The sequence below is a fragment of the Peromyscus eremicus genome, chromosome 14, assembly GCF_949786415.1.
Source record: "Peromyscus eremicus chromosome 14, PerEre_H2_v1, whole genome shotgun sequence".
NCBI classification, from domain to species: Eukaryota; Metazoa; Chordata; class Mammalia; order Rodentia; family Cricetidae; genus Peromyscus; species Peromyscus eremicus.
The window spans coordinates 73,982,751-74,005,327 of NC_081430.1; the positions used below are offsets into that span (position 1 = coordinate 73,982,751).

General features: G+C 47.9%; 1 protein-coding gene across 4 annotated transcripts in view; it reads left to right on the forward strand.

Moving 5' to 3' along the window:
• The window catches only part of Syne2 (spectrin repeat containing nuclear envelope protein 2), a 273,416-nt gene that overhangs the window by 234,811 nt on the left and 16,028 nt on the right, over nucleotides 1-22,577 (forward strand). For all 4 annotated transcript variants that reach the window (XM_059279392.1, XM_059279389.1, XM_059279391.1 and 1 more), the window contains 4 exons: nucleotides 895-1,061; nucleotides 15,529-15,691; nucleotides 21,264-21,451; nucleotides 22,138-22,288. In XM_059279392.1, coding sequence (XP_059135375.1) covers nucleotides 895-1,061; nucleotides 15,529-15,691; nucleotides 21,264-21,451; nucleotides 22,138-22,288 — 669 coding nt within the window. The remainder of the gene's footprint in view (nucleotides 1-894; nucleotides 1,062-15,528; nucleotides 15,692-21,263; nucleotides 21,452-22,137; nucleotides 22,289-22,577) is intronic.

The following is a 22,577-nucleotide window of genomic DNA, read 5'->3' on the forward strand; positions in this document are numbered from 1 at the left end:
GAGGGCTCAAGGGCTCCTGCCGGGCTCTAAGAGCTACATTGTCACGGGTGTTTCTAGTGGCAACATGCATGTTTCAAGAGACTATTTTTGATCTTTCGGAAGGAAGAGGTAGGAAAGGCAGGACGTGTGAGCCTGTCACAGGTGGATGCGGTGCTGAGGAAGCCTGCTTTCCCTCCGTTGGGAAGACTGGCCAGTGGTGGTTTAATCTAGTTATTGTGAAGTGGAACCCGAGTCCCGCAGCCAAGAAAGAGGCTCAGGAAAGAGGGGTGGCTTGAGCATCATTGTACAGTCACCCAAAACACCTCTCCATCAACCCTGGGGAAACTTTGACCTCGGACCGACTCGGTTAAATCCGTTTAGTCTCAGCTCCACATTTGTGAGGCGAAACTGAGGGGCTGTTATAGCCCAGGTGGTAGAGTTCTTGCCTTGCATGCATGAAGCCCTGAGTTCAATCCTCAGCACTACAGGGATATAGAAAAAGGAAGTACTCCCATACAGGCATGCATGGGAGTATGGCCTATACCAACACTCAGGAGGCTGAGATGGGCGGATCATGAGCTGCAGGGCCTGGGCTACACAGTGAGAGAAAGTCACTACTGCCTTTAAGACATGATAGTCACCTACCTGGTGTACACTGTTCCTCGAAGAACTGTGTTAACGGTTAATTTTTTTTTCCAATGAAAACTAATTTAGTCAGCATGGTAGTACATGCCTGCAATCCCATTACCTGGGAGGCTAAGGCAGGAGTATTGCCTGGAGTTCAGGGTGAGACCCTGTCTGATAAAATAAAAACAAACCCAAAAAGGGCATTAAGAGAGAAGCACGTGTGCCCTTGGCTGGAGAGGGACGGAGCTGGTGGTGGTGACTCCGGCCTTGTCCTTTGGTGCCTGTCAGGACTGCATGGAGGAAATAAGCTTGTTCAGCGAAAACAAGCTGCAGCTGAAGCAGATGGGCGACCAGCTGATCAAGGCCAGCAGCAAGGCCAAGGCTGCCGAGATGGAGGACAAGCTTAGCAAAATCAACGACCGCTGGCAGCATCTCTTCGACGTCATTGGATCAAGGTAAGAAACGGCCTCCGATCATCTGTACTGATGGACTTCTAGAGATGATTGCTTCCTTCCTGGAGCTGGTTAACTGAGTCTAGTCTTCCTGTGTGGTAACCTGGCGGGTTTGTAAACGTACAGGTTTGCCATCCGGCGGGGAGATGAGTAGGAATCCTGATTTGAACAATGATTGGAAATGATATTTTAGTAAAATTTGACATGAATCGGGTGTGTGTGTGTGTGCATGGGGGGAGTCTAAGGATTAAAATCCGGCCTCACACACATGGGAGACAAGCACTCCGGCACTCTGCCACTGAGTTACCATTTTGATTGCTGCTGCTGCTGCTGCTGCTGCTGCTGTTACTGTTACTGTTATTGTTGAGAGCAGGGTCTGGCTATGTTCCCCAGGCCAGCCTCCAACCCATCTTTCCTCCTCTGCCTCCCTGTAGCCAGGGCTTCGAGCACTCACCACCACGCCCAGCTGGATTTGTTTTAAACAAGAGTCGAAAACTTAGTTTGAGAAGTCCTAAAGGGGAGATCTCATCTAGAAACTACCGCTCTCTCCTAGAATTAACGGGTCCCCCATGAAATTATGCCTGCCTAGCCCTAGAGTGCCTGTCACTCCAGGTGATAACAGCTGGGGGCCCTCGACTGCCCCCACAGCAGGAGCCCAGTGCACACTCAAAGTAGGGAATCCTTTGTAACCATGCCAGATCCTTGATGGGCACCTGGTCCACTGGGGAGTACAACTTGAACAGCGTCTTGTTCTCAGATGTGACCACAAACAAGCTCTGTTCTCCAGTGTGATGTCGTCCAAAAATAGAGCTGGTCATATTTTCTCCCATCAACAACCAGTGGTGATGCCCCAATGTTTTTTAGATGGCTTCTGTTTTCAAGTCTTCTCTATAAGGAGTGCACCCCCCCTCCCGGCCCCTACCCCACCCCTCATCCCGTCCGTCCCCCCCCCCCCAAAAAAAAACCAAAAAAACTCCATGTGTTTTTCTTTTGCTACCTGGTATTCAGAGACATCCTATTTGGGGACCATTTGGGCAACAGTGTCTGCCACTGGCCTGGCACAGGTTTTACCGGAGAGTGTGCTCAGGTGTGAACGTGCACATGGTTTGGAATTCCGGGGGAGTGCCTGGAGAAGGTATTAAGATTTGGAGAGTGATAAGAATAAGACACTGCTAATGACGTGGCATACCCTTTACCTCGCTGATCACTGGAAACCAGAAGTGATCCTGATTCAGCAGAGGCGGTGGCTGAGTGTTATGAGCAGAGCAGGCTTAGGAAGTAAGACCGGTGAGTTATGTTAATGGGAGCTGATATCTGGCAGGAGTAGAGCCAAGCATATGGAGAGTCCAGATCCTATCTTCTTCTGAGAGCGGAGGGCTGGAGACAAGGAAAGAGCCATCCCAGATGGTCCTGAGTGAAGGCCTGAAACTCCTGCAGGCCGCTGCAGGCAGTGGGAAAGACCCTGGGTATGAGCAAACAGGTATGATGTGAAGCCAGAGAAGAGCCACCCAGGAAGGGACAAGAAGCCCCCTTGGTGCAAGTGTTAGAAATGACACTAGGGGAGATTGGGGCCTTGGATGTCAGCCACAGATTTGGCCTCCTCAGTAAAGTCTGAGTCAGTCCATCGTAGTCTCCTAGTGTTGACAAAGTTCCTAAAGAGAGATCCAGGGGAACTGGCTGGAGGAAGAGGCGGGGCTGGATTCAGCTTCTCTCAACTACCATTTGATAAAGAAACAGGCCAGTAGTAGCTTAAGTTTTGAGCCTTTGCTGGTGTCCTGTTCATTCACTGTAGAAAGTTGAGTATGTGATTTAACTTTTCTAAGCCTCTTTCCAAATCTTGCACGTGTCCAACAGCACATCCGAAGCTGCTGTGCCCTGTTCAGATACATGACATGTGTTGCTTCTTTGACACAGGATCAGAAAAGCAGGTAGAGGCCTGTTTGTGGGCTAGTTATCCATTGTTTTCATTGTGAAGTGGATGCAGATCCCCATGGTCATATCTAAGTAAGAGAGGTCCTTCTTCCGTGAGGCCAGGGATTCAGTGAAATTATTCCCATGGCTGGACCAGCGAGGTGGCTCACTGGGTAAAAAAAGCACTTCTCATGCAAGCCTGATGATCTGAGTTCAATCCCCAGAAGCCAAGTAGAGGAGGAGGAAGAGAGCTAACTCTACTAATTTGTCCTCTGCCTTCCACAGGAGTGGTGTGGCCACACGTGTGCCTGCTCTCACATCACACACATTCTCTCTCTCTCTCTCTCTCTCTCTCTCTCTCTCTCTCTCTCTCTCTCTCTCTCTCTCACACACACACACACACACACACACACACACACACACTAAATTAAATTTTAAATAAATAATTATTCCTAGGGCTGAGCACACTGCCCCATGTGTTTGTTGGATGAATACGTATTCTGATGGGTTTATTAGCTCCTTTCCATTGGGTAAATTGTGGCCTTGTTGCTATTATCTTTATCTTCCAAGTCAGCTTGGGTACTTGACACTAATCAAGGGTGTGATGACATCACACCTGCTCACGGGCCATTCAGAAGTGAGACCTAGCTTATGCTTCCTAAGAGGAGAGTAGCATGCATTCTTCAGTTATATCACAGTAGATGTTAGCAGGATCTTAGCTTCTCTGCCTCACTGGCTGCCCAGTTCTGGCCAGTTCCTTGGTGGAAAAGGAGATAAAACAGCAGCTGAAAGTTCATCAGCCTTCTTTTTTTTTTTTTTTTTTTTGGTTTTTTGAGACAGGGTTTCTCTGCGCCTTTCCTGGGACTCACTTGGTAGCCCAGGCTGGCCTCAAACTCTCAGAGATCCGCCTGGCTCTGCCTCCTGAGTGCTGGGATTAAAGGCGTGCACCACCACCGCCCGGCTTCATCAGCCTTCTTGGACATAGCAATTGGCAACAATAGCACGTATCTCGACTGCCAACTGAGTTCTTAACGATATGCTTTTTATGCATGATGTCACTTGATATTTTTAGTACACTTATTTATGGGGGAGGGCTAGAAAGGAGTGTCATGTCACATCGTGGAGGCCCAAGGACAACCTGAGGGAGTGTTCTTCCACCATGTGGATCCCAGGGATAGAGTTCAAGTCATTAGACTGGGCAGGAACCACTTTGACCTGCTGAGCCATCTCTCCAGCCCCCACTTGTTTTCAGTGTCACTCTGAAAGGTTGGAACCATCAACCCATTTAACTGATTTAAAAAAACTGAGTAGTCATAAGTTTTCTTGTGTCCCGCCTGTCCCACAGCCACTCAGACAAGTAAACACACAGAAGCTTATGTTACAAACTGTATGGTCTAATGGCTCAGGCTTCTCGCTAGCTAGCTCCTATAACTTAACCCATTTCTACTAGTCTATAAGTTGCCACGTGCCCGTGGCTTACCAGTACTTTCACATCTTGCTTCTCCTGGTATCTCTCTCCCCTCTCCTTTCTGCCTTCCCTATCTCTCTTGGATCATCTCTCCTGGCTCTATCCTGCCCTGCCATAGGCCAATGCAGCTTTATTTATCAACTAATCAGAGCAACACATATTCACAGTGTACAGAAAGGTATCCTGTAGCTTAAGTTTTCCTGCCTGGCCCACAGTCAGGATATATCTCTTTCACCTGCCAGTCCCACAGCCTCTCAGACCCGACCAAGTAAACACAGAGACTTATGTTGCTTTCAAACTGTATGGCGGTGGCAGGCTTCTTGCTAACTGTTCTTATAGCTTAAATTAATCCATTTCCTTTAATCTATACCTTGCCACATGGCTCGTGGCTTACCGGCATCTTCACAAGCTGTTTCTCATCGTGGCGGCTGGCAGTGTCTCTCTGACTCAGCCTTCCACTTCCCAGCTTTATTCTTCTCCTTGCCCCGCCTATACTTCCTGCCTAGCCAACGGCCAATCAGTGTTTTATTGATTAATTAGCAACACATTTGCCATGCATCCCACAGCACTTCCCCCTTTTTTTTTTTTTCAAAAAAGAAAGGTTTTAACCTTAACAAAGTAAAATTACATATAATTTGGGAATTTGGGCGTAGCTTCTCTTACTACTTCCTGCTGGAAGGGGGCGCTGTATCTTATGGGGAAACAAAGAAAATTTTAGAATTATGGAATAGTCCATGAGGCTGTATCGTCTGAGCCAGATGCCTTCAAACCATTCTGGATGTTGGATCATCTGGGCCATGGTGTCATCGGGAGACCTTTCAGGGGGTCTTGGCTGGTCAAACCTGATGTATCTTAATCTTGAACAAATCCAGAGCCTTTGGCTTTCTGTGGGAACAAAAGCAGAGTCTCCTTTCCAAAGTAACATATCTTTATATCCAAATTTTAAAGTCAAGGTATCTTTAAAATATACATATTGGCATAACTCAACAGCTTTTACAATCAAATGTTTTTCTGCAGTTAAAAATCCCAAAGACAACACAATCCAGATTCTCTGTGTAATATCCATTTTTACGTGGCTTATTTTTATACTACCTTTACTGTCTCTTTAAAGACTTTATTTTTAAAAACTATTTATTTCTTTATATAACTGTATATATTCCTTTTTCTCTCTCTTTCAAGCCTACGTACATTTTTACACACATTGTAAACTATTACATCTGAATCTGTCTTATTGTGAATCTATTGCCTTAAACTGCAGCAGCTGTGGCTGCTGGCTCCACCCACCTCAGCTTCCCAACATGGCGGTGCTTTACCACTAGCTCTGGGAGCTTTTGTGGGTCTATGCTTTTAGCCAAGCAGCATGTAGCCCAGAAACCTCTTTTTTTTGTTTTGTACCTGCAAAGGCTAAATCCACCATGCAGCTTAATGTGACACTTGCAGAGGCCTGATTCCCGCCATACTGCAGGTTGAGCATGCACACCAGAAACCCACAAGTAGCTTAAACCAGCAGCTGCCGCTCATTTGAGAGAGACAATTAGGAAGCTGTTTTTAGCTCCGTTTTAGAATCTTTTCTCAGGTTTTAGGTGGAAACTCTTGCCACCAGTTGGACGCCATTTGTAGCTGGAGTTTTCCTGCCTGGCCCACAGTCAGGATATATCTCTTTCACCTGCCAGTCCCACAGCCTCTCAGACCCGACCAAGTAAACACAGAGACTTATGTTGCTTTCAAACTGTATGGCCGTGGCAGGCTTCTTGCTAACTGTTCTTATAGCTTAAATTAATCCATTTCCTTTAATCTATACCTTGCCACATGGCTCGTGGCTTACCGGCATCTTCACAAGCTGTTTCTCATCATGGTGGCTGGCAGTGTCTCTCTGACTCAGCCTTCCACTTCCCAGCTTTATTCTTCTCCTTGCCCCGCCTATACTTCCTGCCTAGCCAACGGCCAATCAGTGTTTTATTGATTAATTAGCAACACATTTGCCATGCATCCCACAGCAGTATCCCACAGCACTTCCCCTTTTCAATGTAGTCGGAAGGTTTCTCCAGTCCTGCCAGGCCCCCACAGTCCCGTGGCCCGCTTATAAAATAATCACTCAGAAGCTTATATTAATTATAACTGCTTGGCCATTAGCTCAGGCTTATTACTGACTAGCTCTTACACTTAAATTAACCCATAATTCTTATCTATGTTTAGCCACGTGGCTTGGTACATTTCCTCAGTTCTGCCTTGTCATCTTGCTTCTTCTGTGTGTGGCTGACGACTCCTGACTCTGCCCTTCCTCTTACCAGCTCGCCCTGCCTGGCTACTGGCCAGTCAGTGTTTTATTAAACCAATGTACAAGAGCATTATCTCATAGCAACTGAGGGCTGAAGTTGAGTAACATACCCAAACAGAGGCAGCTCACAATGCAACCAGGATCCCAGCTCAGACAGTTGTCATCGCCCCCCCCCCCCCCCCGTGCCACCCTAGACCCTTCCAGTTGGAAGCACATGATGACTAGACCCCTGTGAAATCTTCACCATAAACCTATGTTAAAGTTGAAGGCTTGGCATAGTGTTCAGTACTCGAAGACCCACTAAAGCAGGTCTCATTCACTGGTTAAAAAGAAAAGAAAGACATGCTCCCCCCCCAAAAAAAAAAAAATCTAATACTTTGGTTTTATTCTCAACAAATTTCAAAATAATTAGTACAACAAGACAACAGGTTTCTTAAAGCTACATGACATCTGATCATTTCACACAACGAGGCTTCCCTAGGGGAGGCGAGCAGAGCCAGGCTCCTCACATCTGCTGTTTGGGCTGTTGAAACAACACTTTGAGGTCAGCCTGAGCCTTCATTTACAGAGAGGGAAACTGCCACTCAGAAGGGAAATGACGTCTGCTCAGGGCGAGACCAGGAGCCAAAGTCCCTCTGTCTCACCACACAAAGCATCTTAAGGGCATGCCCGGCTCCTGTGGGATGCTGGCTTTCCAAGCCACTGTATTAAAATTGTTCTGAAACCTAGAACTCACATCAGGGTCTGCCTACTAGAAGACAGTGGTTCTCAAGCTTCAGCGTGCATCATAACCCACCTCAGTGTCCCAGGTCCCGAGCTGCTCCATCCACAGGTCTGGGTGAGGCCAAGACCTTCATTCTTAACATGTGCTCAGGTGGGGTGTCAAGGTGTGGTACAGCATTGATAGAAATGCTGTTTGAGAAACACAGGGGCAGTGGAGTGAAATAAATCAGAAATTTATGGAAACGTCTTGAACCTCAGTCTGCATGCTGAGGAGCCATGCACAGGCCCTGCTTCCTACCTCCCTAGCAGGGTGTCGGTGAGGCCTATGAGAGAGTAGCAAGGCAATCAAAGGTCCATCCACACATATCTGCCTCCATGGCATCTCACAGCCCCACGTTCATGGACTGGCTGGATGGCTGGCCAGTGAGATCTTGCAATGCACCTATCTGCTTGTCTCCTATACCCCCACATCCCCGAGCTAGGGTTACAAGTATGTATACCCCCATGCTCAGCTTTATATAGGTGCTGGGGCTCTAAGCACAGGTCTTCATGCTTCTGTGGCGCACACTTTACCAACTGCGCTCTCTCCTCAGCCCTAGGGTGGGACCATCTTTAAAGACTCTTTCTAATGGTGTGGGTGAATGATTGGATGAGAATTTCCAGTGCCTGAAAGAGCTCCCTTGGAAGGTTGACACTGACAATCTACTTGTGTGAGGATCATTAGCAATCATTTTCATTTTGTTTACCTAACAATTTCCAAGGAAAATGTTGTTACTGTTCTCTTGAATGCCTCCTCAATGGCATCATCGTGAACGGGCTTAGTATCCTTATGCTAGTGTATGAAGGAGAGACTTCAGCTCAGACAGTAGCATGTAAACAAAAGACTAGTCCCTTCCTATTGACATTGGATGACTCTTTTGTTTTCAGAAATATCGAGTCCATGGAAAGACACTGGAAGAAATCAAACACACTTCTCACATTTCCCCCACCATTGTGAAAAGCCTATCCAGTTTATACTAATAGCAAGTAAAATGCTGTCATTTAAACTCAACAGTTATTACCCTGGCAACCGTGGACTACGATTGCTTTTCGTCCCTTGTAGAAGGGGCTAACACTTTGTATGGCTCTCCTTCTATCTGCATTTTCTCAAGGTCACTGTGAAAGGCCAAACAATGCAGCCAGTCAGGAAGCTGGCTTCCTTTAACCACTGCAGGTGCCTGGAAGGAGCTGAAGGTTGCTGGGCGTAGGGGAGAGCCAGCTGGGGTTTGCTGGGCATAGGGAAGGGCCAGCTGGGGCTTGGCCTCCACATTTCCATTTTGCTCGCCATCGGCTCAACTATTCCACCTCTGGAGCACCTGACTTTTGTTACATACCCTGCAGAAATGTCTTCCTGGGAGTCGAGGGCTTCCCCAGGGGGAGAGCAGCTGCCAGCAGATAGGAAGCAACTGCCCTGATGTGTGCGTGTCAGGAAATGAGCCTCAGTGTCCCGTACGCAGGTCACAGGGGCAGCCCCACATGTGGGAATGAGCAAAACAGGTGCCACATGTTAGGAGAAATGTCAAACCTGCACACATCGTTCACTGGTAGAGGAGGCTTGCTCTCCAAGGTGGGGATGTAGTAATAGCTAAGTGGTCAGTTGTAGGAACACAGGAGATCAGGTCTCAAAATAGGGGAAGGAGCAGGCCTGACCCATTTCCATGGGAGAAAGAAGGATTTCCATGTTCCTACATTTTGGAAAACCCAGGAAGGAGAAGCTGAAATCTCTTCCTCTATCTTGAGGTCCATTTGTACTGCAAGGTGGAGGAGTACTTCTGCAACAGTCCGTGGAATAGAGTAAATGAACTCTGGCCTTCTCAGGCAGGACAGCAGATCTAAGGCAAGAGGAAAGCTCCTTAGGGAAATGTCTTCTTCAGGACCCCTGAGAGGAAGGCACCCCTGCACGGCTCGGGCTTCAAGTTTCACCGCTGCTTGTAAACGTGACACAGAGAAATTATAGAGCAGAAATCTCCTTTCCCCATGTTCCCAATCTAAATGTTTCCTCCCTGGCTTTATAGCTCTTCATACATATCACGGTGCCAAGATAAGGCTGGGACTTTCTCCTCTCAGCCTTGCAATCCTGTAGCGTCAGAACAAAGGCTGTGTGTGTGTGAGGAAAGAGCTGGAGAGAGACGTTTCCTTTATTGCAAAGGGGGAAAAACAGATTAAAAATTGCAGAGCGGAGAAAAGGTGTCTCTCTTCCAGCCGGCATCGCCCTGTGCCCATGAGCCAGCCGGTGGTGCTGCTGCCTCGCGATGAGGAGCCTTGGGGAGGGCCTGGTTGGAAGATGCTGAGCCAGTGAATGAAGAGGGCAGGCTGGGCAGGGGGAGGGGCCGCCTGGGCAGGAGGTGGAGGTGCAGCCGGGAACTTGGAGCGTCCGCTGAAACCTAAGGAATGGTTTTTTCTCATAAACAGTAAGTGCCATTTCAGCCGACAGCCGCACCCGCGACCCAGGTGGCCGCTGCTATTCTCTGTGTGTCTTGCTGTTTTGGTTACAATGGAGATCACCGATGATCTCCAGTGGCTGCAGAGTGTGTGCGCTCAGCCATTCGGGGGATGGGTTCTCTCCCGGCGTCAGCATGCTTGTGGTGTCTGCAGTCTGCCTCTGACAAGCCGGCAGAGATGCGATTGTGCCGTGGAGAAAATAGAAATATCCTGGCATCAAAAAAAAAAAAAAAAATGCTCCACAGCAGCAGTTGGCTCTAAAAATGTATTGTGCTGTCTATGCCCTCAAATCAGGGTGTGGAGATTAATAATTTTACTATGAAGGTATTTAGCTCTGTGAAAAGATAAAATTGTGCAGGCTGGGTACAGTGTGTTTAGCAACCGACAGCTGCCCATAGGTTTGAGTATTTATTTCGGTCCAGATTTAGCTGCTTTTGATCATTTCAGTTCTCCTTGCTAATTTTTGTTACGCTGTCCACATTGACATAGGCATTTCTTAACTTACACTGACCTGAGCTTTTATAACCTGTCTGCTGCTTACCCTGAGAACAGGACTGAAAGGTATATTACTCCATGTGCATGAATATGAATTATTCCAGATAAATATGCATTCGATATTTAGAGCCTCATGCATACATAGCAAGACTTCTGCTTGCTGTATGTCCTGACTACCAACTCACCTGCATTCTGACCATTCTGGAAGGAGAGCTGTGTTCTTCAGGCTTACATTCTGAGCCATCTCTAGTTAAGATGAAAGAAAAACTTTATTCACCTTGATCATGCCCTGTATCTCTACCCATAATTCCTGTAATAGAACTCTTCTGTTCTACAGCTGCTCTTGGGCATAATTCTAATTTTGCTTGGTTTCAGAGAAAAATGTCTTTTTGCATGGATGGCTTCTCCTTTGTACCTAGCAGTATTGTTTTGATCGTCAGTCCTAGAATTCAGCTCAGGAAGCCCTATTTCTTCTCTCCTGGGTGTATGTCCTATATTCAAAGGTAATACATGACCAATATTACCTGGATAAACATGGGCAAGCGCAGAGGTGGGAGCCACATAAACTGCCTAGGTTACGCACCATCTGCCAAGACAGCCCGCTCTCTGGGGAGATTTCCTTGTTTCCTGATGTTAAGTGGAGCTCTCCGTGTTTTAAGAGCCATGTTAACAAATGTAGAGGTCAGCTCTCGGGATTAGCAAAGTGCACATCCTTCCTGACCCAGGGAAGGCGACAATTGAGTTGGAGCATCCGCAGGGAGCAGAACTATATAAATTTCAACAGTGTATCTGTTGGTTCTTGGAATTCATTGTCAGACTATTGCCTGAGAAACATTCTGATTCGAGTGCACGGGGATGTCAGGACTCCCAGGCAGAGGTTAACCTGCAGGACAGGTTAGACCCTGCCTGGGTGAAGTGCGCTCTCTCTCTCTCTCTCTCTCTCTCTCTCTCTATCTATCTATCTATCTATCTATCTCTATCTCTATCTCTATCTCTATCTCTATCTCTATCTCTATCTCTATCTCTGTATCTCTCTGTATCTCTGTATCTCTCTCTCTCCTTCATTCCCTTCCTCTACTTGGCCCTTAGTGAACTTGCTGTCAATAGGTTACACGCCACTCAGAGCAGGGCAGTGAGTTGCTTTGAGGGCATAGCGTTCTGGTGTCCTCTGGTCTTTAAAATAGGGCAGTGCCATCCTTTTGACGGGAAAGACAAACTGGCGACTGTCGCTTCCAAACCCAGGAGGGATTTCTGAGTACTTTCTGATGCCGTGTGGTGATTTCTAAGTTGCTTCAGTTCCGTGGGGTTTATGACCCGTCTTCGAGCTACCATCGAATCCTCGCAGTGTGCCCAGGACCCAAAGCAACAGCAAATGGTTAAATGTACATTGCAAGAAAACCGTGGAAGGCAAACGTGAGCAGTGTACCTGTGACTTCGTGCCTCTCCCCATGCACTGGCTACAAGCCACAGCAGCATGGGACTCCTCTGCCACCGCGCCCTGGATCTGAACCATGTTCCTTGACCTCAGCAGAACCCGTCCTCTACCCCCCATCGATGCACATCTGTATGTCAAGGTGTGTGGCAAGCCACAGGGCCTGCCAGAAGTTAGAACCCTGCCCCTGCTGTTTCAATGGCCCACGTGACTGGGGCTGGTTATCTAACCCAAATGTGTCTTCTTTTCCTCAGCTGTCCAATGATGATAGAACGTGTGAGCATCACTGGGAAAATTAAATGAGTTGCTAGCATGTGAGATACAGCAGGCCTGACATATGTTTGCATATGAGACAAATGTTAGCAGGTTACATAGATGTTCCATTACTGTGGCTTACTTATGAGTGACAAAGCATGTCCAATGTAGATATTTTAAAGGAACAGGTTCCACATGAGAAGGCTGGTTCAGCTAAGTGTCCTTTTACCTCAAATGCTCAAGAACATACTTTGCATTTTTTTTCCTATTTTGGAATATTTGCATATTTATAATGAGATCTCTTGGGAAGTCATTGGTATTTCTCATACACAGCCCTAAGGTAATTCTATATGTCTTTAGTGTACCTGTCTTGACTGTAGCCATCATAAAAGATCTGACGTGGGGTTTTTCACTTGTAATGGCGTGATACAGCACTCAGAAAGTTTGGACTTTTGAAATGCATTACCGATTACGATTTTTAGATTAGGGATGTTCTGTCTGCATTTTCTTTCCATTCTCCATTGGTCTGCCTTGAGCGCTTCATTTTGAATACCACAGTCCTAGGAGAGCCAGGCAAATTGTTCCTCTCCTTTTCCGGGAGTCATAACATCCCTAGCCTCTGGTTGACAAAAGTAAACATGGCTATGCCTAGGCTATTGTATGGTAGCTCCCTTTGTATAGAAAGCGGTGTCCCCAGGCCTCTTATTGTTAAAATAAAATAAAATAAAAAGATAAAATAAAATGCTGTGATTCTCATAGTGGTGTGAGATTAGATGCTGGTTGGAAGTATAGTGAGCTGCATCCTGGGAAGAGGGGAAGGACAAGCGGGAGGCCGTAGGACGATCACTGAGCCTGAATGCTGAAACAGGAAGTTCTCATGGCCAGGCCCCTTCTCCAGCCAGAGGTTTTTAGCGGGCAGCCCCCTCACAGCCGTGCGGACAGCTTCTGGTCCTTGCACAGTCAGGGTGGTAAGGTGAGGTAAGAAGGGCACAGTGGTAAACCACGGGAATGAAGGCAGGATCTAGGTTACAGCCGTATCCAGGCCTGGCCCGGATTCAGTTACTGGCTTTTCAATAAATCATCTCATGGCTTTAAGGAGCGTTTGTCTGCTGCAGGAGTGCAGTTTGGAAAATGTACCTCCTTGAAACTGATCATGCCATAATTCCTGGGCACTTGTCCTTGTCGGAGATTGTCTCAAATGTCCTTCATACACATCTCCTGCCTCCCAGCCAACCCAGTGAAGGAAGGTGTCACTCTTAGCCCTGCTTTACAAGTGAGATTAATGAAGCCAGAACTCAAACCTAAGCCTTTACAGACTGCATTGCCTGCCTTCAAGCCTCCCCGTCTCGTGGAGCTACTGAGAATAATAGCTGTGGAACATTTATTATATCCCAGTGGCTGTCTGTCACCTTGGCCCCCATCACCTGCAAGATGCTTAATTTTCTAGATAATAAGGACACTTGGAGTCTGAGTGAAGAATCTTGCAGGGGTGTAGAGCTTGTATGTAGATAGATGGTAGATGGTGGCTGGACAGGACTTTAACAAACCTGGTCTGTTTGACAGCAGCACTCTGGCCTTATCCTTATTGCCGAAGTTTGACGGACCTCAGAGGCTTGAAGTAGAGGGGCCTGGGGTGAAAAGATTCTCCTAAAGTCATACGAGTCACTGTTAACAGAGCTAGAACTGGAAGGCAGTCCTCAGGGGTTGTCTTGGTTGATGGAGAGATAGAAACACACTGACTCATTGGTTCTCTTAAACTATAGCCTGGAGGTGTAGGGAATATAGTTCAGTTGGTAGAATGCGTACCCAGCACGCACTAAGCCCAGCACTAGATAAACCAGTGTGGTCCTGTGTGGCTATAATCCCAACACTACATAGGAGAAGGCAGAACGTTTAGAAGTTCAAGATCTTCCTTGGCAACACAGAAAGACTCGAGGCCAGCCTGAGCTACAAAAGACCCATATGAAAATAAAACCGCCTACGGGGAAATGACTGTGCATGTTTTCATTGAACAAGTAATTTGTTGACAGCCCCTTCCACAGCCACGTAGGAGGTACGGCCTCTCTCTCCTGAAGAGTGGAGAGTGTCTCTCACAGTGGTGTTCGCTTGCCCTGGTGCTCCAGGAGCATGGGGGGCAGGGTTGGGTGGGCAGGTGTGGAAGAAGCATCCCCCAAGAAAAGAGGGCCGGCTTTTGGTAAGAGGCCAAGAGGCCATTCACATTGCTTGAGGTGTTAAACCGATTATGAGCTTAAACTGGTTTGTCAAGGTGGAGAGCGGAGTGCTGAAAGGTCCCGAGCATGAATCAGGACTTACCTCCAGAAATGGAACCAAAGGTGGGTAGGAGGGCATGGAGGCCAGAAGGAAGTTGTGCGGTTAAGAGCTGGTGGTGGTGCGGCAGCCAGTGTGTTTCCTGTGAGTTGAGGTCGGCATCTCAGTTTCTCTTTCCATTGCCGTCAGCCGGGGATGCAGCTCTGACGGCATCTTCCGACCTGACGACTGGTAAGTAGGGACTTTGAACAGTAAACCATTACTTCATCACATCTCTGGGGTTGATCCAAATCCCCCAGATCAACAGTGCCAGCGTGCTCTCATTCCACTTTAGGGTTTTCAGGAAAGCAGCTGATTAAAGCCTTTCATTTTGGTCTTGGTGTGAAGAACGATGGCCAGCCAGGCGAGGTGGCACGCACCTATAATCCCAGCATTCAGGAGGGCAGAGGCAGGAGGATCTGTGAGTTTCAGGCCAGTGTGAGCTAGCTACTCAGTGAGACCCCGCCTCAGACCAACAAAGGTGGTTTTTGCCTCAGTAGCTCTTTACCTTGTGTTAACTCGAAGCTCCACTGTGCAAGCTACATGTGTTCTCTCACACTTCCTGCACGCCGAGTCAGGCTGGAAGGAAACTGAGGCAGGCTGCCAGAGAGACGGCCAGCAGATCCGTGCCTGAGCGGCTTCTCTCTTTCTGACTCCGAGATGCCCCATAACAAGCCCACGAGGCAGACTCTCTGGGGCACCAACCCTCACATTGAAGTGGTAGGGTTGCCGTGTGTTCTGTCTTTGTCCAGGGAGAGCCATTGACTGCTCTTCCCTGGGTATCCCGATGACAGAAGCTGGAGCGAAGTATTCAGGATAGGTATTTGGGAGAGAGGAAAATGACATCCTCCCTCCAATCTGTGGAGCCCCAGAAAATGGTCGGGGTATCAGGAGGAGTCCGTGTGGGTTTGACAGGACTTTTGGCTAGACTGAGTCCCTGTGAAAAATCACCCAGACAGTGTTGCAGCGTCGCCTACTCTGTGAACGGGCATACCTGAGGACGTGGGAGTTGTTTCTGCTAGGAGATCAAAGCGGTACAGATGCCCTGCTGCTCGCCAGCATCCAGCGTGGCCCATGCTCCTCAGTGCTGATAACTGGTTCTCTCTCCCCTTGCATTTAGGGTGAAGAAGCTGAAGGAGACGTTTGCTTTCATTCAGCAGTTAGACAAAAACATGAGCAACCTCCGCACCTGGCTGGCGCGAATCGAGTCTGAGCTCTCCAAGCCGGTGGTTTATGATGTCTGTGATGACCAGGAGATCCAGAAGAGGCTTGCTGAGCAGCAGGTGAGGGACGGGAAGGAGGGCCAGGAGGAAAGGTGGCACCACGGGAGGCCACGGCGGGCCTGCCCTGGGCTGTCTTCCACTCTGTGTGTGAGGCATCAGTCTCTGAACGCCTCCTTCCCCTCCACATGGCTCTTGGTGAAATGGAGCAAACAGTGCTGAAGATGCACACCTTAATTATGATGCTCGGTGAGGTTTTTATTTTCGTCTCTGTTGTGTTTTACATAATTTGAAAGGCAATGAATTGGGGGTACAATTTCTTTTTGGACTGAGATATAGTGTCTTGCTATACAACCCAGACTGACTTCAAACTCTCAGCCTTCTGCCTTATCATACTGACATCAGCTTCATAGACCTGTGAAGAGAGAATCTCGATTGAGGAATTGCCTCTACTGAGTAGTCTCTAGGGCCCCCACCCCCCACCCCAGGATCTAAGTATGTGGCCCTGGCTGGCCTGGAACTTACTGTGGAGATCAAGATAGCCTTAAACTCAGAGTTCCATCTGCTTCTGCCTCCTCAGTATTGGGATTTGGGGGTGCACATCATCACACCTAGCCTCTAGACATTTTCTCGATTGCTAATGGATGTAGGAGGGCCCCGTCTACTGTGGGCAGCACCATCCTTAAGCAAATGGGCCTGGGCTCTATAAGAAAGGTAGCCAAGCAAGCTAGGGGAGGGAGATGGTAAGCAGTACTCCTCCATGGTCTCTACTCTGCCTTGAGTTTCTGCTTTGGCTTCTGTCAGTCATGAAACTATACCCTATATGCCAGATAATAGCCTTTTTCTCCCAAGTTGCTTTTCGTCAGTGTTTTATCACAGCAACAGAGAAACAAATAAGGCTACCTACCAACTACTATAAGTAGAGCCATGGTGTCTTAGTTAGCATTTTTATTGCTGTGAATAGACATGTGATCACAGCAACTCCTATAAAGAAAACATTTAATTGGGTTGGCTCGCTTACAGTTTCAGAGGTTCAGTCCATCATCATCATCATGATGGGGAGCATGGCGGCGTGCAGGCAGACCTGGTCCTGGCTACATCTTGACCGGAAGGCAACGGGTAGTCAACTGACTGTCACACTCGTGAAGCTTGAGAAAAGAGACCACAAAGCCCGCTCCCACAGTGACACACTTTCTCCAACAAGAACACACCTACTCCAACAAGAACATACTGAATAGTGCCACTCCCTTTGGGGGCCATTTTCTTTCAAACCACCACACCTGGATACAGTGCACAAACTCTAACCCCTCTCTCCTGGGATTCAACCAGTGCCTTTCGTATGCTAGGCACATGCTCAGTCAAGACCAGAAGGGAGCACCCCAGTTTTGTGTATGTGTGACAATAGCTCGTGTTACCCAGGCTGGCCTCAAACTAGCTACATAGCTGAGGGTAACCTTGAGCTCCTGGTCCGTTTACTATGTGCCGAGATTTGTAAGTGTGCGCCACCATCCCTTTCCCAGAAGATGCCCTTTAATGATAAATTATCTTGAGTCAGGTCTATCTTTTATTGTTGTAAAACATTTTGTTGTTGTTGTTTGTGTTTGTTTGTTTTTCAAGACAGGGTTTCTCTGTGTAGCCCTGGCTGTCCTGGAACTCACTCTGTAGACCAGGCTGGCCTCAAACTTGGAGATCTGCCTGCTTCTGTCTCCCATGCTGGGCTTAAAGGTGTGTGCTGCTACTACCACTCAGCCTTTTATTGGTTTAAAGGTAACTTCTTTGCCACCTTAACTAGAATAAATATTTGTCCTTTCACTAACTTGTCCATTTTTAAGTGGGTATTACATTGGCCTCACCCAGATAATCAGGGGGATGTTGATATTGTATGGTCACATGATTTACTAATTTAATTCTCCTTTACCTTGTGTCTTAATCACTGCTCTATTACTGTGAAGAGACACTATGATCAAGGCACTTTTTTTTTTGAGACAGGGTCTCTCTGTATAGCTCTGGATCTCTGTGTAGTCCTGGAACTCACTCTGTAGACCAGGCTGCCAAGGCAACTCTTATAAAACAAAGCATTTAATTAGGGTCTTGCTCACAGTTTCAGAGATTGAGTCCATTATCATCATGGCAGCAGAAAAGTGTAGTGCTGGAGAGGTAGCTGAGAGTTACATCCTGATAGAGAGAGAGAGAGAGAGAGAGAGAGAGAGAGAGAGAGAGAGAGAGAGAGAATGAATAAATATGTGGGTCTGGGCATGGGCATTGAAACCTTTTTGAAACACCAGTGACACACTTCCTCTAATGAAGAGATATTTCTTAATCCTTCTAATCCTTTCAAATGGTGTCACTCCCTGGTGACTATTGGGGCTATTCTCATCCAAACCACCATGCCGTGTAGCCTAATGCAGTTCCAGGTTCTGGGATTAGGATTCGGACATTCTTGAGGGCAGAAGAGGTCTCATTCCACCTACTGCAGATGCACTGAGGCAATTGTTAGTGATTGCAATGAAAAGAACATTGCTGGGTGTCTGTTACTCTAAGTCCAGAAACACTGGAGATAGAATACTACTCCAAAGAAGGATCGATAGGCCATTTCTTGAAATTTGGCTTATGTCTTCATCCAAAATAAGTATCATAAATTGTTTGGCTACCTCTAGAAATAAGACCTAAAAAGTTGAAATCACTTAACGCTGCCTTCTCAAAAGTCCTTAGCTCCTGAAGTTGTTACGACCCCTGCTACTCCTCAGTCCTCTTAATAATGACCTTGGGGAGCTGGCAGAGGAAGGGTTAGGGCCAGTGCCTCTCAACCTGTGGGTCTCAACTCATTTAGGAGTCGCATATCAGATACCCTGCATATCAGATACTTACATTACAATTCATAACAGTCGAAAAATTACAGTTATGAAGTAACAACAAAATAATGTTCTGGCTGGGGGTCACCACAGTATGAGGAGCTGTATTAAAGGGTCGCAGCATTGGGAAGGCTGAGGACCACTGGGTTAGGCCCTCTGAATCTTTTCATGTACTCCTCTCAGTGGCTGGTGCTAAGGTTATATAGACTTTGGAGCTCTGCAGTCATGAACCACTTGGATCGAGTCCCCAGCATTTCTCTCCTGGTTTGGTTTGGTCTGTTGGCTTCTTGGTTCCATGTGAGGAGTCCCTTGATGGCTTAGGGGGTGGTTGGGTACCTTTCATTCTTTGATCACCAGTAACCTCTTTCCCTGGGCGTCATTCCAAACTCCCAAATCATCACCATCACTAGCTCAACTTGCTGCCTGGCTGTGTGTCCCTTGAGCCTCTCCTCGGAGATATCCTACAACTGCCAGCAGGATCCTGCCTGGGATTTCCCCTCCGTTCCATTTCCTGGCTCCTTTTATCCCCGTTCTTTCTGCCTACATCCTCCTCTCCAGTTCTTTTGTCTCTTCTTGGTGCCTGCTTCTTCTTCCGTAGCTCTTTCCCAATTACCTCAGAACTCCTTTCTTCCCACCGCTTGCCCTACATACACGTCTGTTCTCTAGCCATTTCATTCGGCACAAGCTGGATTGATAGTATAAGATGGGGCTGGAGAGATGGCTCAGCACTCACTGGCTGATCTTCCAAAGGACCCAGGTCCCATTCCCAGCACCCACATGGCAGCTTGTGACTATCTGTAACTCCAGTTGGGAGGATCTAACTCCCTCTTCTGGCTACTGTAGGCATCAGGCAAACACAAGGTACACATACATGGGACATGTAGGCAAAGCACCCATATACATAAAATTTTTAAAATTAGATATTAAAATTAATGATAATATGAGACCATTGAAATGACTCTTAAAGTACATGACATTCATGTTTACCTCTGGGCTGGAATTTCTCTGCACCTTTCCAAACTAGCCAACTAGATCCAGGTGATTGATATCCTGGGCATTTTTCCGATTAAAAGTGTCCCTATGTTCATTCAGTACCACTCTCCGGAGTGCTGATTTATTGCTTTTGTTGCTAAAAAGAACATGCATCAATGCCAGTAAGTTTCTGAAAAGCCAGAGACCATCTTGTAAGCCAGTAAGAACTCTTGAAGCTGAGTTCTACTTAAATGCAATCACTGTAGAGCCTGCCTTGGTAGTGACCCTGCAGTGGCTCCTGCCGCGGTAATACTTCAGGCCGAACCCTGACTACAGAACTGAAGAAGTCCACCACACATCTCACCTCACAAGACCCGGCAGGAGCGCATTTCTGCATATAAATATATAGTGTCTTCACGCCGAGTCTGAGCTCGGGACCGCCTGGTTGAGAACTGAGATGCATGCGTGCTGGCATCTGCTCTCATTGCTACCTGAACACAGGATGCCCAGGCTTACCTTTATCAGAAGGGATGTAAGAAAATACTCGGCCCATCCAGTAGTCATACAGCGGTAATATCCAAGTGACCAGGAATGACCCTCAGCTGCCTTTCTGTGGGTGGTGGCCACTGTTAACAAAATAACACTCCTGCGGTCTGAGTGCAATTAACAGTGGCTCCTGTAAAATACGCATTTCAGAAACATAGTAATGAAACAATTAAAATAGAATTGAACTTTGTCTTTGCTACTTCGTGGTGGCATTTAGCTAGCAGGATTGATGGGGCCATCTCACATCCCTTGTCACAGAATCTAGAAGATAGGGAAGACTTCTCAATTGATCCTCAACACCCAGCCCACCCACACCCACAATACATAGGGTGGGGTGGATTCTCTTGGTCTCTTGATGATGGAAAAGCCATGTTTATTTTTAAAGAAATTTCCCAGACTGGGCATGTTGTAGCATGCCTGTCACCACAGCACTTGGACAGGGTGGGGGGTGGGGTAGAGATAGAAGGGTCAGAAGTTCAAGGCAGTCTTGGGCTATATTTTAAAAAGCGGAAGAAAGCAGAAACTGATGACCCACCTTTTTCCTATGGCCATGAACTGTCTCTTTATATGTATTCTTTTTATCTAATCAAGGAAGTACCATGGCTATTGGTATCACGGGCCAAGACTCCAGAGGCCTTTCTCCCTCCCCAAGCCACAGCCTCAGCTCTACCCCATGAGTTAGAAGCCTCAACATTCTCCCCCGGGGTCCATGAAGTCCTCATTCCGATGGACATATGAGGAGGCCCTCCAGTCCTATGCCTGCAGCTACTGGGAGTGTGTAGGGTCAGCATAAAAGTCTTTATAGATCTGAGAGTTGTGTGACTCATCAAAGGTCAAAAGTCTATTGCTTTGGTTTGAGTTCCTGCTAACCAGACTGTTGTCCAAAGAACACCTTCCCCAAATCGAGTCTTTACTAGGGGCACCTGGAATTGGGTGGTTTGGATTAAGCCCCATGTACACCCAAAGCTGCCAGGCAGTAGCATCTCAGAGCCAGCAGTACCATCTGTCAGTGTGTGGTGGGCACCCCCCACCCTGCCCAGTACAATAATTCAGTACATTAGTGCTGACAGTTGCCAAGATGTAGGTTGGTCAAGTGTCCACAGCACAGGGGCCACATGCAGACAACAGGCTCAGTCCATGTGAATCCCAAGACACCGGTGAGCCCCTGGCTAGCCAGTGGGGAGGGAAGAATGGGCAGGAATCCTTTGATGCCAATCCCCCTCCCCCCTACCACCCTCTCAAGTGCTTTTATCTTGTAATTGCAGGACCTGCAGAGAGATATCGAGCAACACAGCGCAGGGGTAGAGTCTGTGTTCAACATCTGTGATGTCCTATTGCATGACTCCGATGCCTGTGCCAACGAAACGGAGTGTGACTCAATCCAGCAGACCACCAGGAGCCTGGACAGGCGCTGGAGGAACATTTGTGCCATGTCGATGGAGCGGCGCATGAAGTAAGCTGCCACTTGGACTTGAACATTGTAACCATGGCCAGCCTTACACCCCGCAGCCGCAGGAACTATGCTCTGTTCAAGCCACTTAGAAGTACACCAAAGCAATAGCCCAGTGGGTAGAGTATTTGCCTAACATGGATAAGGCCTTGAGTTCAATCCCCAACCCAGCATAAACTGGGAATGGTGGTGCATCCCAGCCCTTAGGAGGTGGAGGCAGAAGTATGGAGAGTTCAGGGCCAACCTGGGCTACAAGAGACCCTGTCTTAAAAGAGAGAGAGAGAGAGAGAGAGAGAGAGAGAGAGAGAGAGAGAGAGAGAGAGAAGCCAAGAATTAGCAGTGAAGGCCTCGTAGGGTGAGGAGCAAGGAAATCACTGAAACAAACAAACAAACAAACCTAATCAGGAGGACTGCCTTTCTCCAGCCACAGAGCGGGGCAGGCAGCCCCAACTCTTGTCTGTGTGGTGGAGTTAGGATTTCTGAGGTGTCTGGGTCCCTCAGGAGAATTGAGTTTAGACCAAGAGCAAACATCCTTAACTATTTCCTGGAAAGGGGTGGTGGGGTGTCTCCCTAAACAGTCCAAGTAAAAGGTTGAGAGCGGGCCCCACCAAGGGACCCTCAACTCCAGAATAGGCAGACCGCACTGAGTGGATGCGGACAGTGGTGCTATAACTTACGCCTCCTGTCAGAATCGAGGAGACCTGGCGGCTATGGCAGAAGTTTTTAGATGACTATTCCCGCTTCGAGGACTGGCTCAAGTCGGCCGAGAGGACCGCGGCCTGCCCCAATTCCTCCGAGGTGCTGTATACAAATGCCAAAGAGGAGCTGAAGAGGTTTGAGGTGAGCCCCTCCCCATCCCACTCTCCTGCTACAAGCCAAGCCCGCAGAAGATGCTACATGACTTTGGGTGGCCAGATGCTCCCAACACGGTCACAGCCCTGGGCCTGCCACCAGCTGCTAGGTCAGCTCTGACGGACACATCCGTGGGCCCGCTGCTGACCTCACAGACCTGGGATGCGGTGCTCTGCTTCCCTGGCTGCCTGGCCATCAGCCACGCAAAGCAAGCCGCTTTTGGGGGTTGGCAAAGCAAGCGGGGGTCCCGGCCCTTCGCCCAGTCTGGCACTGACCT